Raw genomic sequence first — 16,252 nt, forward strand, 5'->3', positions numbered from 1 at the left:
GAGCGGGGCAGCGGCGGCGCGCCGCGCGAGGACGGCCCGGCGGGCCCCGCGCCCGCGCCCCCGCTCCTCCCGGGCCCCTCGGCCTCGGCCGCCGCGGCGATTCGCGCCTCGCGGCGCCGGCACCTGCCCGCGCGCCCCCCGCGAGCCCCGGGCCCGCGAGCGTTGGCGTTGGCGTTGGCGGCGCGCGCCGGGGCATGCCCCGCGCCTAGAGCCCGGGGGGCGCGCGGGGGGCGCGCGGGGGGCCCGGGCGGCAGCGGGCGCGGCGCAGGGCGCGTGGATGTGGCGCCGGGCCCGGGTGGTGGCGGGCTCCAGCGGCGGGACCCCTTCGCCCCGCCCGCCTTTGCCTTCGCTCCCCCGGGCGAGGCCGAGGCCGGGGTCGTAATCGGCCGTGAGCCGGCGACGGGGGGCGGTCGGGGCCGCGGTCGCGGTCGGCGGCGGGGTGCGCGGGGCGGCGGCGGAGGCCGTGGGGGCCCGGGCGCACGGGAGCGGGAGCGGCCCGGGGAGCCCGATCGCACCATGGAAGCGGCGGCGGCCGGCCGGGGCGGCTTCCAGCCGCACCCGGGGCTGCAGAAGACGTTGGAGCAGTTCCACCTGAGCTCCATGAGCTCGCTGGGCGGCCCGGCCGCTTTCTCGGCGCGCTGGGCGCAGGAGGCCTACAAGAAGGAGAGCGCCAAGGAGGCGGGCGCGGCCACAGTGCCGGCGCCGGTGCCCACTGCCGCGGAGCCACCGCCCGTGCTGCACCTGCCTGCCATCCAGCCGCCGCCGCCCGTATTGCCCGGGCCCTTCTTCATGCCGTCGGATCGCTCCACCGAGCGCTGTGAGACCGTGCTGGAAGGGGAGACCATCTCTTGTTTCGTAGTGGGAGGCGAGAAGCGTCTGTGCCTGCCGCAGATCCTCAACTCGGTGCTGCGCGACTTCTCACTGCAGCAGATCAACTCGGTGTGCGATGAGCTGCACATCTACTGCTCGCGCTGCACCGCCGACCAGCTGGAGATCCTCAAAGTCATGGGCATCCTGCCCTTCTCCGCGCCCTCGTGCGGGCTCATCACCAAGACGGACGCCGAGCGCCTGTGCAATGCGCTGCTCTACGGCGGCGCCTACCCGCCGCCTTGCAAGAAGGAGCTGGCGGCCAGCCTGGCGCTGGGCCTGGAGCTCAGCGAGCGCAGCGTCCGCGTGTACCACGAGTGCTTCGGCAAATGCAAGGGGCTGCTGGTGCCCGAGCTGTACAGCAGTCCTAGCGCCGCCTGCATCCAGTGCCTCGACTGCCGCCTCATGTACCCGCCGCACAAGTTCGTGGTACACTCGCACAAGGCCCTGGAGAACCGGACCTGCCACTGGGGTTTCGACTCAGCCAACTGGCGGGCCTACATCCTGCTGAGCCAGGACTACACAGGCAAGGAGGAGCAGGCCCGCCTTGGCCGCTGCCTGGACGACGTGAAGGAGAAGTTCGACTATGCCAACAAGTACAAGCGGAGGGTGCCCCGGGTAAGTGTCCCCAGAGCTTGGGGTTAGCAAACCATACCCAAGGAGGGGAGGGGAGTCCTCCTGGTTTGGGCACTCTGGGTTCTAAAGGTTGGGGCTCCTGGTTCGACTTTATCTGGCCTTGGGTTTTGGTTATAGGAAATTAGGGGCCTTGTCAATCTCCTGTGGGTAAGGCCGAAAGGCCGCCTTCGTGCTGTCTGAGCACTGTATTCATGAAGAGTGAGTGAGAAAGTCCTCTCAGGACTCAGAACCCCTGTCCCCGTAGGCTGAGCTCAGGAGGTCTGAGAAAGAGGCTACCACAAGCTCTGCGAGGTTAGACTGTCTGGACCCAGGCTGTGACTTTTCTGTCCCAAATCTCCGTGGGACCTCGGCAGAGGTGTCCAGATGAGAATGAAGTTTGTCCCCTTCCTTATGACAGGGATGTTGTCTCGTGGTCCTCAGTTGACTAGCCTTGTATGTTTACTGGCTTTCTTGTCTTTAAATCACGGGGCCAGACACTAAAACGAAGTTAGCTAGTTGTCTTGGCAGAGACTTGGCACTTGTAGCCCTTTGAATCCCGTTTGTGCACCTGAAGGGCACTTGGCCTGGTCAGCGGCGGCAGAGCCCTGCCCTCAGTCGCTGATGGTCTGCAGTGTATTTGGACTCACCCATTTCCTTCTGTTGCTTTTGTACTTGGTGTGAAGGTTCTGTCAGCCCAGGCTGTGTTGTATGTGAGTCAGAGGCTTTGTGGGAATCTTCTCGGGCATTTTCTGGGCCACTTAGTACCTAAACCGTTCGCTGGTGTCCACAGGAAGTTTCTTTGCATATGCATCCTAAGTATCTGTAACTTTTAAATATCCATGCTTATTAAATTGCACACAACAGAATGCTGCATTGGCTCAGCTATTCTTGGGAGACCTAATTAATTCAGCTATTGCATCAAACTTTTTTTTTTCCTTCTAAATCTGTGAATAGATGCTGCAGCCCGGTTTTCTCTGGGCGCCCCTCCAGCAGAATGTCAGAGTTGTGGGGGGAAGGGGCTCTGAAGAAGGACCGTTGCCTCGTTCTTCAGGGGCTGCAGAGAGTGTGCATATGCTGCGTGTTCTGTGGCACTTCTGCCCCAGCCAGGACAATGCATCCTTGGGGGAGGCTGCAGGCAGGTCTTTTCAAGTGGACTTGTCAGTAGGCAAGCTGATGGCTGATGTGGGTCCTGCCAATGGATGCCTATCTGTCGGAATGTCTGCACCCTTGTCAGCCAATGTGGCCTGAGGTAGTCATGTGTGTGGTGACCGGTGAACTTTCTGGGACCGCAGTAGAGATGTGGGGCTGGCGAGACTGCGTCTCTGGGAAGCTTTCACACCTCTTATCTTGAGCAGGCAAGGAATTGTGTCTGAGTTGGGCGTGTCTGTGTTTGTCTGCTCTGGGTCATGCGTGTTTGTGGTCTTTCTGTCTAGGTTTAGTGGACTGGCATGGTCCCTTTGTCCCAGCCACTGCTGAACGGGATACACTCCTGCCTCCTCTGCTTACAAGCCTGGTGGTTCTGGGTATGAGGGTCTTTGGGCTCAGAGGAGATGGCTCAGATGCCCGTGCCAGCACTGAGGGGTTAGCACACAGAACAGCGTGCTGAACCATGGTCATGTGCTTGGGTCATTTCCGCCGTGGTTTGTAGCTGCCCTTCCCTTGCTAGCCACCCTGGCAGTACTCTGATGCCTCATTTACTGAGTGAAGAGAAATTTCAAAAGTGATTTGTGTCTCCAGCTCCACTCAGGCAGTGGTGGCATCAGTGTGGGGTTCCTATATGTCGGCCAGCTCCTGAGTGCTTCCATGGTGAGGAACTGGTAGACTGTTTTCCTCTTTGTGGGGTGCTCCCTGCTCAGACTCTGTGAGTCTATAGTTGGGGTTTGGGCTGGACTGTGCTCCTCCAGTCTGCATTGGGCCACCATGTGCGTACCTGCGTGAACCACAGGTAACACCCAGGAAGGGACATCAGTCTGGGAAGTCTTAGCTTGTCCTAAGAGGAGTGGCCTGGGTTATGACTCCCTTACTCCCGTCACAGCATATTTTAATATTTCTGTTCTACTGAGGAGGGCACAAGGAGCAGAGAATGTGCTGTCTCTTGGGCTGAGGGTGAGCGAAATGCTCTGTGGGAGGGTGGTGGTCAGTGGTCCTCCCGAGTTCCTGATGCTCTGATGACATTTGGCTGCTTTGCTCTATGGCAGCCCGACTGAGGTGGCTTCTGTGTGGCTGAGGTAGGGTCTGCTTGGACCAGGTAGAATTGGCCTGGTTGAGGTGGACTTGTGGTTTCTGTGGTCAGCTGAGTGTGTGTGGGAGTAGGGAACTTGGAGCCTGAAACTTTGCTGCAGGCCACTGTACCCCAGCTTGGCAAAGGTTGGTGGGCGTCTGCTGCAGTGCCTTGGGGAAATGGGAAATCCCACTTCTCTCTTGTGACTATCAGGCCCAGCTTTCTCCTGGTAAAGCTTTGAAGATGTAGGCTGCCTGGATGCTCAGTGAGCCTGTCGTTCCCAGGGGCCCCCTTGGCTGCTTTCCCTAGCAGACCCATAGGGAGCCAGTTCTGCTGTGGACCCTCATGGAGTTGGTCTTACATTCCCATCCTCACTGGCTGTGTGAGCTTGGGCAAATGCTTAGCCCCTCTGTGCCTCATTTTCCTCATGTCAGTTGAGACTAACACTTTGTTAACTGTCTCAGACTCATATTTCTTGGGTCAGCACAGACGAATGGGATCTGTAAAGCTTTCCCTCCCGTCTCGCAGCTGCCTGGACAGTTTTCTCTTGGACTTCAGTCTATGAGCATAAAGAGAAACAAGGACAATGACATTTTGAGCTGCCACTTTGTGTGCTTTGTGGGATGTGGCTGCTGGTCCATAGGAAGGGTGGAAACCAGGCTGGCCATGGGCTGCGGTGACTCCTGGCCATAGCAAGTGGGCTTTGGTGTGGAGGAGCTTGGTTATCTTAGGTTATTGCATCTCTGTCCTCTTGAGCCTGGGTTCTCAGGACGTTCTGTCAGCTGATAGGGTCACTTTATGTGGACAATATGACTGAGGTCATGTTTCTAAACTGGACACCTAGCCGGGTGGTCAACTTTAGGGAACACTGAACACTGGGTGTTTTGGGACATGGTAACAGCTTTTGGGTGCAGGGCTGGTTCAGGAGTCCTTTCTGTGGGTTATGGTTTGCTCTTTTGGTCTTCTTGGGATAAGGGTCTTGCCTTCTGAGTGATGGAATCACATTTGTGCACCACCATGGTCAACTGTGGTTTGTCCTTACGTGAAGATTGATATCGGAGAGGACGGTGTCAATATGTTAGGACCCTGTCTCTCGGACACCTGCAGGTCTGGGTGTTCTTTTCTTCTGTCCACTGGCATCGTTGTGAAGAATGTCCCCTAGAATCATGTCCTGTGCTGGACTTTCTTAGAGTTACCATTGATTATTCCCCTCCAGACACTTGCGCCAAAAAGGTGGGGTTCCAGGTCCTGAGGTCAGGGCCTGGTCCAGGAGGGGCCTCCCTGGGATGGCTGCCCAGGTGGTGGGTCCAGTCCAAGGCTAGTGGGTCTTCATAGGGTGGGACAACAGCTTGAGTGTGGGCTCTGGGTGCTACAGACACCATAGCCAGCTGTGGGTGGCGGTGGGAATGATTATTGGTGCACATCCCCCTCTGAGAGGGTCAAGTTCTCTTCTGTGGCCTGTCAGCCTATCTGTCCATCTGTCCTGCTATCTTCTGGGGCTCCTCTGGGAGCCATCTGGGTCCCTCACCATCTGGAGGAAGCAGGGTCATTGAGTAGCCCTCACCCCTGTCCCTGGCTGCCCACTGGAGGCCCTGGGTCATCAAGAAGCTTCCAAGAGTAAGGTCATTGACTCTCAGCGTTTCTCAACCTCCCCTGTAGTTGGTTTGTGTAATGTCTGTCTGAAGTGTCTAAGGGCAGACAGGATGTAGAGGGTGAGGAAGTCTGGGCCAAGTGTGAACCCAGCCCTGCCCTGGAGCTGGGTGGGGGCCCCCCTGGGCCAGGTCTAAGTTGCTGTCTCTGCAGCCCCAGCAGGGAGGCTGCGGTTCAGGGGCTGCCCTACCCCTGCTGTCTGGCAGGAGGTGAGATGGCCATGGCTGGGGCTGGACTCTGTGCAATAGTGTCTCTTTCTAAGGATTGCGAAAGTTGAGGGACGGTTTCTACTTTGGAAGAATTATGCAAGTTTCAACTGAAATGTTTTTTAAAAGTTTCTTTGTTTTGAATCAAAACACAGGCTAGATTACTTCTGTGAGCTCTAGTAGAGCTGAACAGAGGGGAGCCCTTGCTCTTTTCAAACCCCTGTCTGCCATGAAAGGGAAAGGTTTGGGAACTGGATGCTATTTAGATGGGGGCTTGGGATCATTGGCTGGGGGGTGCTCTGCTCTTGGTGCCCTGTGTGGTCCAAGGAGGAGCAGGTGTTGGTCATTATCCTTTGTACCACTGACAGCACCTTGTGGGTCCTATCACGCTTACTTGCCTATTCCACTCCAGCAAGGCTGTCTCCCACCTTCTCTTGTGACCCAGTGGGCCTTTCTAGACCAAGTATTGTGCATCAATGATCTTGCTGCCTGTCGAGGTACTTTGAGGTTATCCTGGGTCACCCATGTCACCAGGGGCCGAGTGTAGTGAATGGTTGTTCATAGAGCTGCTCTCCGCAGATGAGGCCCTGTCCCCAAGCTTTTGTGTTGCTGCCTAGAGAACCCTGGGTTCTAGATTGACTGCTGCCAGTTTACTCCTGCCTCCTGAAATGGAGGACCAGTGTGTGGATGGATTTTAGGTGGGACTAGAAATAAGAGTGATGTGAGGGCAGGAGCCTGTGGCCTTCAGGGAACATGTGCACGCTACACAGTGACATTACCAAGTGTCCTGTGAGTACAGTTGGCTAAGCTTGTCTGAGCATTCTGAGTCACTGACCTGTTTGTGTGGAAACAGATAAAGGGATCTTGGCAAGAGCCCAGAGTCACCGAGATCTGTCTTGGTGTTTGGCATTTGTACTGTCTCTGATTTTACTTTTTTGACTGAGAGGATGCCAGGACTTCAGTAACCATGAGGATGAGGTGTAGCACCATACCCACCTGGTCTCTGTGTGCACTGTGGGAGCTGTCTGCTGTTTGTGGTGGTGTGGTGTGCTCTGTTGTCGACTTCTGGGAATGAGTGGGGGCTGATCACAGCTGGGTCTCTGGGCAGTGGGAGTGGAGGAATGAGTCAGTGGAAGCAAGCAGTCACTGCTGGCAGGGCTTCGGACCCAGACCTCCAGTGCTCCAGTGGCTGTAGAAGGGAAGGGAGCGAAGGCTGGATGTGTTCTTGGTGCCGGTTTTCGCTTATCCGTCTGTCTCACCGTGTGCTCTGAAGAAGACTGTTCCTCACATGTGATTCGGGAGATACCTGGACCCTGCTTCCAGCTGGAGTGCTTGGAAAGTCCTGGAATGTTTCCCTTGGCTGGGGCTGTGAGGGCTGATGTCCTCCCAGCCCTCTGCAGGTCGACTGTGGCTTCCTCTGGAACGTCCGCTGGTCACTGTGAAAGAAGCAGCTCTTGTTGGGAACAGCTTCCTGTAGCTCCCACCCTTGCAGGCATGGGTGGTGGGAGCTGGCTTTATGCCAGGACCTGGTGGAGGTGATGGTGTACTATGAAGGCCTGTGGACCAGCAGGTGGAACTGACCTGAGGTCTTCCTGACTTCCTGAGTTTGTGTGAAGTGACAAGTGTTAGGAAGGACAGGCCGCCCTGTGTGAGATGACAGCAGCTGGGGGACAGCGAAGCTCCCCAGAGTGGCCTTACCAGTTTAGCTGAGGAGTTGTGGCTGTCATGTGGCTCCGCCCTGATGCTCTTGCATGTGATTCTGTGGTCCCTGTACACTGTGTGCTGATGGTCTCCTTTGGTAGCAGCTTATTCTGGTGCTGTGAGGAAAACCATTGTCAGCTGCAGGTTGTCTGTCCACAAGTGAGTCTGTGAGCAACTGGAGTAGAAGTAGCTGCTGCTGCCTTCGCAGACTCCTCAGCCTGTACTGGGCGTTGCTGGTCTAACTGGGAAGGCCAGGCAGAGTGGATGGCTCCCAGCAGAGTCCATTGCTTCTGTGCTGAAAGTAACATGGGAATATTTTGACTATGGAATGTGGCGCTTGTAGACAGAAGTTCTTTCTATTTTCATTTCATTTCTATTTTTTTGTGTGTGCATGGTATATATATATGCATGTGTTGACATGCCTCTGTGTGTGTGTGTGTGTGTGTGTGTGTGTGTGTGTGCATGTGTGTAAGCCTGAGGTTGATATTGGCTGTCCTTTTCTATTCTTCCTTGCCTTATTTTGAGATTCAGTTTCTCTGAACCTCTGATTTGCTGTTTTGGCTGGACTAGCTGGCCAACAAGCCCCAGAATTCAGCGCTGGGGTTACAGATGCATACTGCTAGTGTGGGTGCTGAGCACCGAGCACTTTACCTGCCTAGCCTTCTCCCTGGGTCTTGCTGTCTGTTTTTAGAGATGAGGCTGATGAAGTCCCTCATGCCTTGCTGGGGTACCCTTCCTTGAGGTGTAGGTAAGGCTGGCCAGGCCTCCAGGAAGTTTGTGAATGTCCTCAGCCCTAAAAGGTACGTGACCTGCAGGAGTTAGGGCACTTAAAGAGACCAGTGTGCTTACCCAGCAGCCCTATTGCCCCACGTGTGTTGGCATAAAGGACTTGTGTGTGCCAAATGCTGTGCCAGGGCCAGTGTGATGGTCCCTTCTGGTGCAGTCTGAGGTAGGTATGTCTGGGTTCTCTTTGTAGGAGTTGTGGGTAGACAGTGCAAAGTTTTCTTGGAGAACCCTCTCCCCTTTCAGATCGTTTAGTAAACCAGTGTTGTGCACACTCCAGTGAAATACAGGAGGAGGCTGACCTGAAAGGGGAGGGAGAACAGAAGAGTTCATTTAATTTGTGCTGTCCTTCTATGGCTCCTGTGCCCCTCATCATGGCCGTGGAGAGGCCCTTGCCACTGGCCTGTAGTCTCTGGTACCTTGTGGTTCTGTAGATGACCAGGTAGCATTGGGCCTGTGTCTAGAATGTGCTGTTACCCTGCCGCCCTGAAGAATCAGCAGCTCTGGACCTCTCACCAACCACAGCCAGTCCTGGCTTCAGCACCATGCCCTTGTGTGCTCCAGCTTTGTTCAGGCTGCTGGGGCAGGGCGCTCTCCTTTCTCTGTCACCTCCATTCCTGGCTCCTGAAGGTAGCAGCCTGCTGTTTTGAGTACAGGCATTGGGGCATCTTTCTCTGGAAGTGAAGAGAGCCCTGAATTGTCAAGAGAGGGACTTGTTTTTGGGGGGAGAGGGGAGGACAGGCTCCTGCTCTATAGTCCAGCCGGTTCTTGCTTTGGTCTTTTGAATTGAGTTTACAGGGCGTACCACCACCTTGACTGATGTACTTGTTTGTTGAAGGTGAATGTAAGGCAAAGACTTTGACCTCTAGTTCTAGCAGGAGGTGGAGCAGGCTGGCAGGTGGGGGCCAGCTGGGCCACACCGTAAGAACCAGTGCATAGACTAAGGGTTTACTTGGCCCTGGTCCTGCAGAAACCAAGTGAGGTGCACATTGGAACTTGTGAAGAACCAGTGCATAGACTAAGGGTTTACTTGGCCCTGGTCCTGCAGGAACCAGGTGAGGTGCACATTGGAACTTGTACTGTCGCCACAGGGCAGCTGCAGGAAGTCCTCCCCTGCTGGACCTTGCTGGGGCTGTCCTGTGTTCTGGGGTGTGTTGCTTGGGAACCTACCCTGGCTTGTTTGGCTCTTTTGGGGTAAGGCTGTAGTGGGAGATGCCTAGATCCCCATAGCTGGTATAATGTTCTGAGATCTCAGCTGTGCCTTTTCTGGGTGCTTGTGGAGATGGTCCCTGTCATACTGCTGGGGCTGCCACCTGGTGTTTGATGGTGTTGGCTGTCTTTTCTCTGCTTCACCTGCTACCTCCTGCTTCCTGGTGTTACAATGGTGTTGCCCAAACCATTAAAAGAATTATACTCCCAAGTTGAATGATATGCAAATGTAGTCAATTAAGCGAGGGGATTTTAATTAGCAGTTTAAGTTCATGTGTGAAGTGCCTTGCCTTAATTACTTGACAGTTTTGTTGTAAATTTGCTAAGTTTTTTTTTGCAGAACTATCAAAACTGTGATTTTTTTTTTTTAACATCCTTCTATGCAATAAGTGTCGCCCAGCTTGCCTGACCCTAGTGGGTTTGTCTCAATTTATAAAGCTCTTTAAACTGTGAAAACAAGGTGGACCTTACGGGTTGCCTCTGCACAGCTCAGTCAGTTAGTTAGGTCACATTCCTTGTTTTCCTGGCACAAGCTGGCAGGGTGACTCCCTGGGTTTTCCTGGTGGATAGCGGGAAGAAACCTCCTTCGCTTGGGTCTGGGGCTAATAGAGCACATGTATTCTACCCAGGGAGAGCTGGATCCCTGGAATGAGGGTCAGGAAGGTTAGACTGGGATAGCAAGGGGCCAGTGTCCTGTTAGGAGAGCTTTGTGATGCGTGCAGTTGGCTATCCCTAGACATTGTTCTCAGAGTCTGGGGTTTACAGTCCATTTAGGAGAGGTGAAGAGAACTATTTTTTGATGTTCTTTGCTTGGCTACCTGAAAGCCTTCTTTCAGGTCTTTGCCTTGATTCTCCTGAGCTAGAGTGGTTTTCATGACACTGGAGTTCAGACTTTAGCCTGCCCATGTCTAGGCTCTGTCTACCAGGTCCTCTTTTCAGCCACTGGTTCTGAATCCCTCCTACCTATCCTACCAGGATGTTTTAGTGTGTAATGGGTAGTTATAAATGGTTCTTTTGGCTGAATTTAGAATTTGCTTTGATTTACCTGTTGTTGTTATTAAAATCATCTCTGTTATAAAGAAAGAATGTTTCCTTATCTAATTCATTCATTCATTATTTATGGTTTTTCAAGACAAAATTTTTTCCTTTTTTTTCTTTGTTTTTCGAGGCAGGGTTTTTCTGTGTGTAGCCCTAGCTGTCCTGGAACTCGCTCTGCAGACTAGACCAGCCTTGAACTCACCAAGATCCACCTGCCCCTGCCTCCCAAGCGCTGAGATGAAAGGCATGCGCAGCCACCACCTGGTTCTCCTCTCTGGTTTATAATGCCCCTCAGATTTAATTCTAGTCTCATGATAACTGACGGTGCAGGTGTATTCTGAGTAACATAAGGTGATTTTGTTACTGGGTGGACATTGCGAAGTGTGCTTACATAGATTAAGTGGTGTGACTGACCACATACTTGGGCTCTGTCATAGCCCAGTGTGCCAAAGCTAGACGTGTACAAGGGTGTATTTGTACCTGTGTAGGCAGTCAGTGAGTGATGGGTAAGTCTGTATGCACCTGAATGTGTCTAAGCATACAAAAGGTGGGAGCTGAATGTGGTGGCCTAGGCCTCTAATCTCAGCACTTGGGAAGCAGAGGCACGAGGATGGCAAGTTTGAGGCCAGTGGGCTGCATAGTAAGACCCTGTCTCAAAGGAAGAATGGAGAGGAAGAAAATACAAGGTGGTAGGAATTGTTGAGCTCCACCATTATCTTGTGGGACCAACTTTGTGCGTGTGGCCTGTTATTAAAGCCTTGCCTTGAGATACAGGACTGCACCTGCCTGGGCTTGGTCTGTTTTCTCATTTAAATATTTAATTTGGATTGGGTTTTGGGATTTTGGGTCATTTAACTGACTCTAAAGGGAGAAAGTGATCTTTTCCTCTGTAGGCTGAGGATGGTGGACCAGGACTCAGCAGGGTTGTCCTGCAAATGAACCACCACTGTCCACAGGTTCTGCTCTGTTCTGGGTATCCTAGCCTTCTGGCTAGGGTGTGTCTGGGATACTTTCCAAAAGCAAATGTCAGTGATGAGGAGGAGCTGGAGAAGGGAATACCTGGCTCCTGCGTCTGAGACTAGGCTGTGCTGCTACTGGTGAAGAGAGACCTGCAGAACTGGGCAGGGCTCTTGGACTTAAGGTGAGAGTGTCTTTAACTGAAAGAGATTGTCTAGTACGGGAAGAAAAGTGGGTGTTATATATAAGTAAAGTTCTTTTTCTTCATTAGCAAGATGATAGACCATTATAGGAATGTAGCCAGGACATATTAACGGCACCGTGTATTTATTGTTGGGCATCTGGCCACTGTGCTCCATGCTGCAGACCATGTTAGTGTGTGTCAGGAAGAACTGCAACGTCCTGTCCTGTATACTCAGAGGTTGAGGACATCAGGTGAAGGGTGGGGAGTCCGCGTTCTGGGTCCTGTTCCCTCCACTGGGGCCTCTCCCTTCAGCCTCCACGCTTGAGATGAAGCCCTGCACAGCTCCACCTGGAGCAGTTGTGTAGCTGTGCACTGTGTTGGCTGTACCTGGACCTGCAGTACATCGTGTGCTGTGGATGGCTGTGGCAGCTTCAGCTCCTAAAGTGTTGGAGATTCTGAAAGCAGGGCCTTGCTGGGTTCCTCCCTCCCCTGTGCACTGCAGTGGGACCCACAGGGGTACTTGCTTCTCATTGACTATGAGCCTCTCACCGAGCCATCTCACTTCTAGGCCTGACCCAGATTTACCTGCCGTTTACGCCCATGCTACATCAGGACTACCCAACTGCATTCTGTGTTCCTGTTTCAAAGCCCAAACACCATCAGCGTGAGAACAGGGACACAGCAGTGCCACACAGCAGTGGGACCGAGTCTAGCACTGAGACAAGAATTCCCCAGAGCAGCATTGCTGACTCTGGAGGGCCCAACCCCCGTCCCTCACGAGATGAAGGTGGGAAGTACTGGGGATGCTGTTTTCCTAGTTTGGGGATTGAATGTGACGCGTCCATCACTGATCACACTGCATTCTTGACAGTGCGCAGCATTGGTGATATTACATGGCTCCGTGTTGAAGCTTCTGCAGTGTATAGAAAACAAAGCCTAGAGCATCATGGGAAAGGTGCTTGCTGCTAAACCTGAAGGCCTGAATTTGATTCCTGGCCTTGAACCTGCCGTGTAGCCGTGACTGTTCCCTTCCTGAGCCTCCTGCCTCAGTGCTGTGGTTATAGGTGTGTGCTGCCATGCTTGGCATCCTCCCGCTTCCCCAGACAGGTTTTCCTGTCTGCCTAGAGCAGTGTGCCGGAAGCGCCATTTTACCCATTAGTAGGTCTGCAGTTCTGGGCGTTCAGTGTGTCACCATGCTCAGCTGTCACCACAGTCCCCCGGTTATCTTCAGCCCTCACGCTCCACTGTCCCTCAGAGTCTGGTTCTGTCAGCCCTGCCTCTAGGAACCTCAGCCAAGGTAGCACTTTCTCTGAGCACAGTGTCTTCAAGGCTTATCCATATGAATCAACCACCCTACCTTCCTTTCTTTCCTTTCTCTGAGTTAGTATCTGGCTGTGGCCCTCCTGTCTTGGTCTTCCTAGTTTGGTCTTCCCTCCCCTCTCCTCTCTTCCCCCTCTTCCTTTCTGTTTTTTTTTTTTTTCCCTCCTGAACATCCCCTCATCTCATTGTATAGCATCTCCTTTATCCGTTCATCTACCTGTGAACCCTTGGGTTGCTTCCACCTTCTCCTGTTGTGAATGGTGCTGTGACCAGGGCCGCACAGTATTTGTGAGTCCCCTCTTCAGCATTCTCAGGCTGTCTGGGGTCTGCTAGAAGTGAGGCTGCTCCATGACTGTAGTTGCGTTGTTTTATTCTCTATTCCCAGTACATACCGTTGTGTTTTCTGTGAATCTTTCTTAAAATACTTGTGAGTGTTCTTTATGTGTGTATACTGTGCATGGTGTGAGTACGTAGGTGCCATGTCATGCATGTGGAGGTCACAGGACAACATTCAAGAGTCGTTTCTCTCTGCCACCATGTGGGTTTTAGGATGGAATACTCAGGCTTGCCAGCAAGGACCTTTACCCCCGAGCATTTCATAAACTCTGATTTCTCTCGGTTTTGGTATCAGCCACCTTAATGGTGTAAGGTGGCACTTCTTGGTGGCTTGCTCTATGCTTCTGTGGTGTTTTTTGATGTTCAGCACCTTGCCTTGCCGTGTGTGCATTTTGACTGAGGTGCCCCCCCTCACCCCCACCCCTCGACAGGGTTTCTTGTAGCCCTGGTTGTCCTGGAACTCATTCTTTAGATCAGGCTGGACTTGAAGTTCAGAGATCCGCCTGCCTCTGCTGGGATTAAAGGTGTGTGTCACTACTGCCTGATTTATTGTTGTTTTTATGAATATTACTTTCTGTGGTGTGTGTGTGTATGTGTGCGCACGCGTGTCACATATATGGGTGCTCGTGGAGACCAGAAGATGGTGTTGGATTGTATCCTCTGGAGCTAGAGTGTGTGCTGCCTGATGTAGGTACTGGGAGATGAGTGCCTCTCTTCACTACAGACTCCATCACTCAGACAACCCTCACGTGTTCTGTTTTGTTCAGTTTTGGTTTTTACCTACTTTGTATTAATTGCTTATATTTTGCCTACTGGCATGGACCATGGTTTGTTTGTCTTGTGGCCAGCAAGGCGCCATAGTTGTCCTTTGTGTATGAGCAGATAGGGTCATCTCTGAGCTGGATCCTTGTGTGTTACGGAGATTTCTGTACCTGTGATGGGTGTGACTACCACTTCCCTGCCTGGGGTTGGCAAGGATCATGGAAAGGATTTCTGCTGGATGTGAAGCCAGCAGCCCACCCTGTGACAGGCTGGGAACATGGCCTTGAGTAAGAAGCAGTGAGAAGTCTGGAGGAAGCTGCTCTGGAACACATCTGTGTGCTCGGCCTGTGGCTGCGGGAGGGAATGTGTAGTAGTAGCTGTTGTATGCACATGTGTGTGCATGCCTGCTTTTACTGCCATGTATCTGAAGGGCGCAGGGCCTGGATGGCAGCCACTTCAGTTTGGGAGAAGAGGGCTGTAGGAGGCTTCAGGTCTTAAGGGCCTGTGTCTTGCTGCATTCTGGAGCAAGTTCTTACCACAGTTCTGCATTCCTTCTTGGTAGGGACCACCATTGGCTCAACCTCCTGCTTTCTAGAAAATGGGAAAGGAATACAGGACCTCCCCTCTGGGTCAGGACACGTTCCCTCACCTTCCTGTTCACTGGAGGGAGCATCTCTCTGTCCAGTTTGGCTTTAGGAAGAAACTGGCCAGAGCCTGCCCCTCCCTACTAAGTCTCTTGCCTCCAGGCACCATTTCCTGTGTCTCAGTACACTTTTTACCTTCACCAGGGTTGCTTCATTATGGCCTTTTCTTGGGCTATGCTGGACTGCTTTGGTGTTATTGGCTCTAGGGAGCCTGTGAATGACAGGAGCCTATGAGTGTTAGGTGAGTCTACTGTTGGGCTCCAGCACCTCACAGTGTGGAGAGTCTGTGTGTGCTGTGAATGTGGTAGTTTATGTGCATACCCCATGTAGAACCGCTTTGTTTCTCCCTGGAGCCTGATAGCTTGGCTCTCTGTCTTTCCATACAGCACTGTGTCCAGAACCTGGGAGTATCTTCTAAGGCTTGGCTCCTATCCTAGGCTTGTTCTGCAGCCAGGCGAACTGCCATTCCCAGCATTGGTTTGTGACTGTCTCTCTTGGCCTGGCAGTCTGGCCGAGGTGACGGGGAAACTTTTGTCAGGCTTGATTGTAATTGTTTAATGTCAGTGAAGGAGGTTTAGGAGAGCAGACTGGGATGATTCTTGAAAACAGGGCCCTTGACTTTTGTTTTGCAAATAATGTTAGGACTCCTGCTAGCCGTGGGGGGGGGGGGAGGTCTAGTGGGATCCGAGGCAAACCTTGTAACTAGAGTAGGGACTGGTAGCCTGTGACAGCCACAGGGAAGGTGGCTCTTTGTTTGGCTTTTTAAAGAAAGGGAGAGTTGCCTCTGATTGGCCAATGGTGAGTGAAAGTCACCTCTTGCCGTTGTGGGATGAGGTTTCCACCCCTTGCTCTCAGTGCATAGCAGCTCAGCAGCATTTTGTGCTTCTGGCCAAACGTTGGTTTTTTTTGGATCTTAGAGACAGATCTGTTCAGTTAGGGATGTGAGATCCTAAGTCATAATTAGGCTTGGTTCTCTGTGATCCGGGGTCATGACATTTCTGTGCAGAGGAGTTTGAACAAACACCTAGACAGTGTTGTGCGGCATCTTGAAGGCTTAGTTCTTTGGCCCTCTTTTGGGAGAGCCAGCTATGTTCCACTAACAGTCTGAGAAGCCACAGTGGTCACCCACACCCAGCCGGGACACTTCATCAGTTATGGACGCCAGCAGGCACAGCGACACGTGTGGAGTTCGCCAGGCCAGAGTCCGCCTGTCCGTGGGTGCCTGTGCTGTGGTTCTTGGTATTACCAGGGCGCTCCTACTGTTTGCTTTAAGGCAGAGAGGCCTTTTGTTAGGTGCATCTTATTGGGATCTTTGTGCTACTTGGGCTGTTCCTGTCCTTGCTGCTCGAGGGGGCACAGATGGAAGATGTTGTGACCAGGTCTGGCTGCTGCTCCTGCCAAAGGGACTTGCTTCTCTGAGTTCACAAGTTACCTGCACGGTTTCAGAGCAGGGCCTGTTGAGGCATTTCCAGATTAGGTGTTGAGACAGTGGTTGGGAGATGACCTCACAGTGAATGATACTTGCTTGATCTTCTTGGTGGAATTCTCTAGAAAGGGGTTTTCCAGAGAGCAAGCTGGCAGTGTGGACAGCCCCTTAGAGATGTCTGCTTCTGCCCTGCTGCCCTGGGGCGGAGAGCTTGGGAGAGAGAGGAGCCAGTGGGAAGGCTCCTTGCCAAGCTCTCAAGTGGATTGTAGAGTCCCCTTCCTGCCCACTGTCTGTGCATTCACGCATCCCTGACTTTAGCTGGGGTTTGTTATA

General features: G+C 53.0%; 1 protein-coding gene across 2 annotated transcripts in view; it reads left to right on the forward strand.

The window, feature by feature from the left end:
• The first annotated feature begins 516 nt into the window (after nucleotides 1-516).
• The window catches only part of Ski (SKI proto-oncogene), a 67,635-nt gene continuing 51,899 nt past the window's right edge, over nucleotides 517-16,252 (forward strand). For both annotated transcript variants that reach the window (XM_050153186.1, XM_050153187.1), the window contains exon 1: nucleotides 517-1,485. In XM_050153186.1, coding sequence (XP_050009143.1) covers nucleotides 517-1,485 — 969 coding nt within the window. The remainder of the gene's footprint in view (nucleotides 1,486-16,252) is intronic.

This window comes from Alexandromys fortis, unplaced genomic scaffold (genome assembly GCF_014885135.2).
Source record: "Alexandromys fortis isolate MF-2015 unplaced genomic scaffold, M_Fortis_MF-2015_v1.1 scaffold_88, whole genome shotgun sequence".
Taxonomy (NCBI): domain Eukaryota; kingdom Metazoa; phylum Chordata; class Mammalia; order Rodentia; family Cricetidae; genus Alexandromys; species Alexandromys fortis.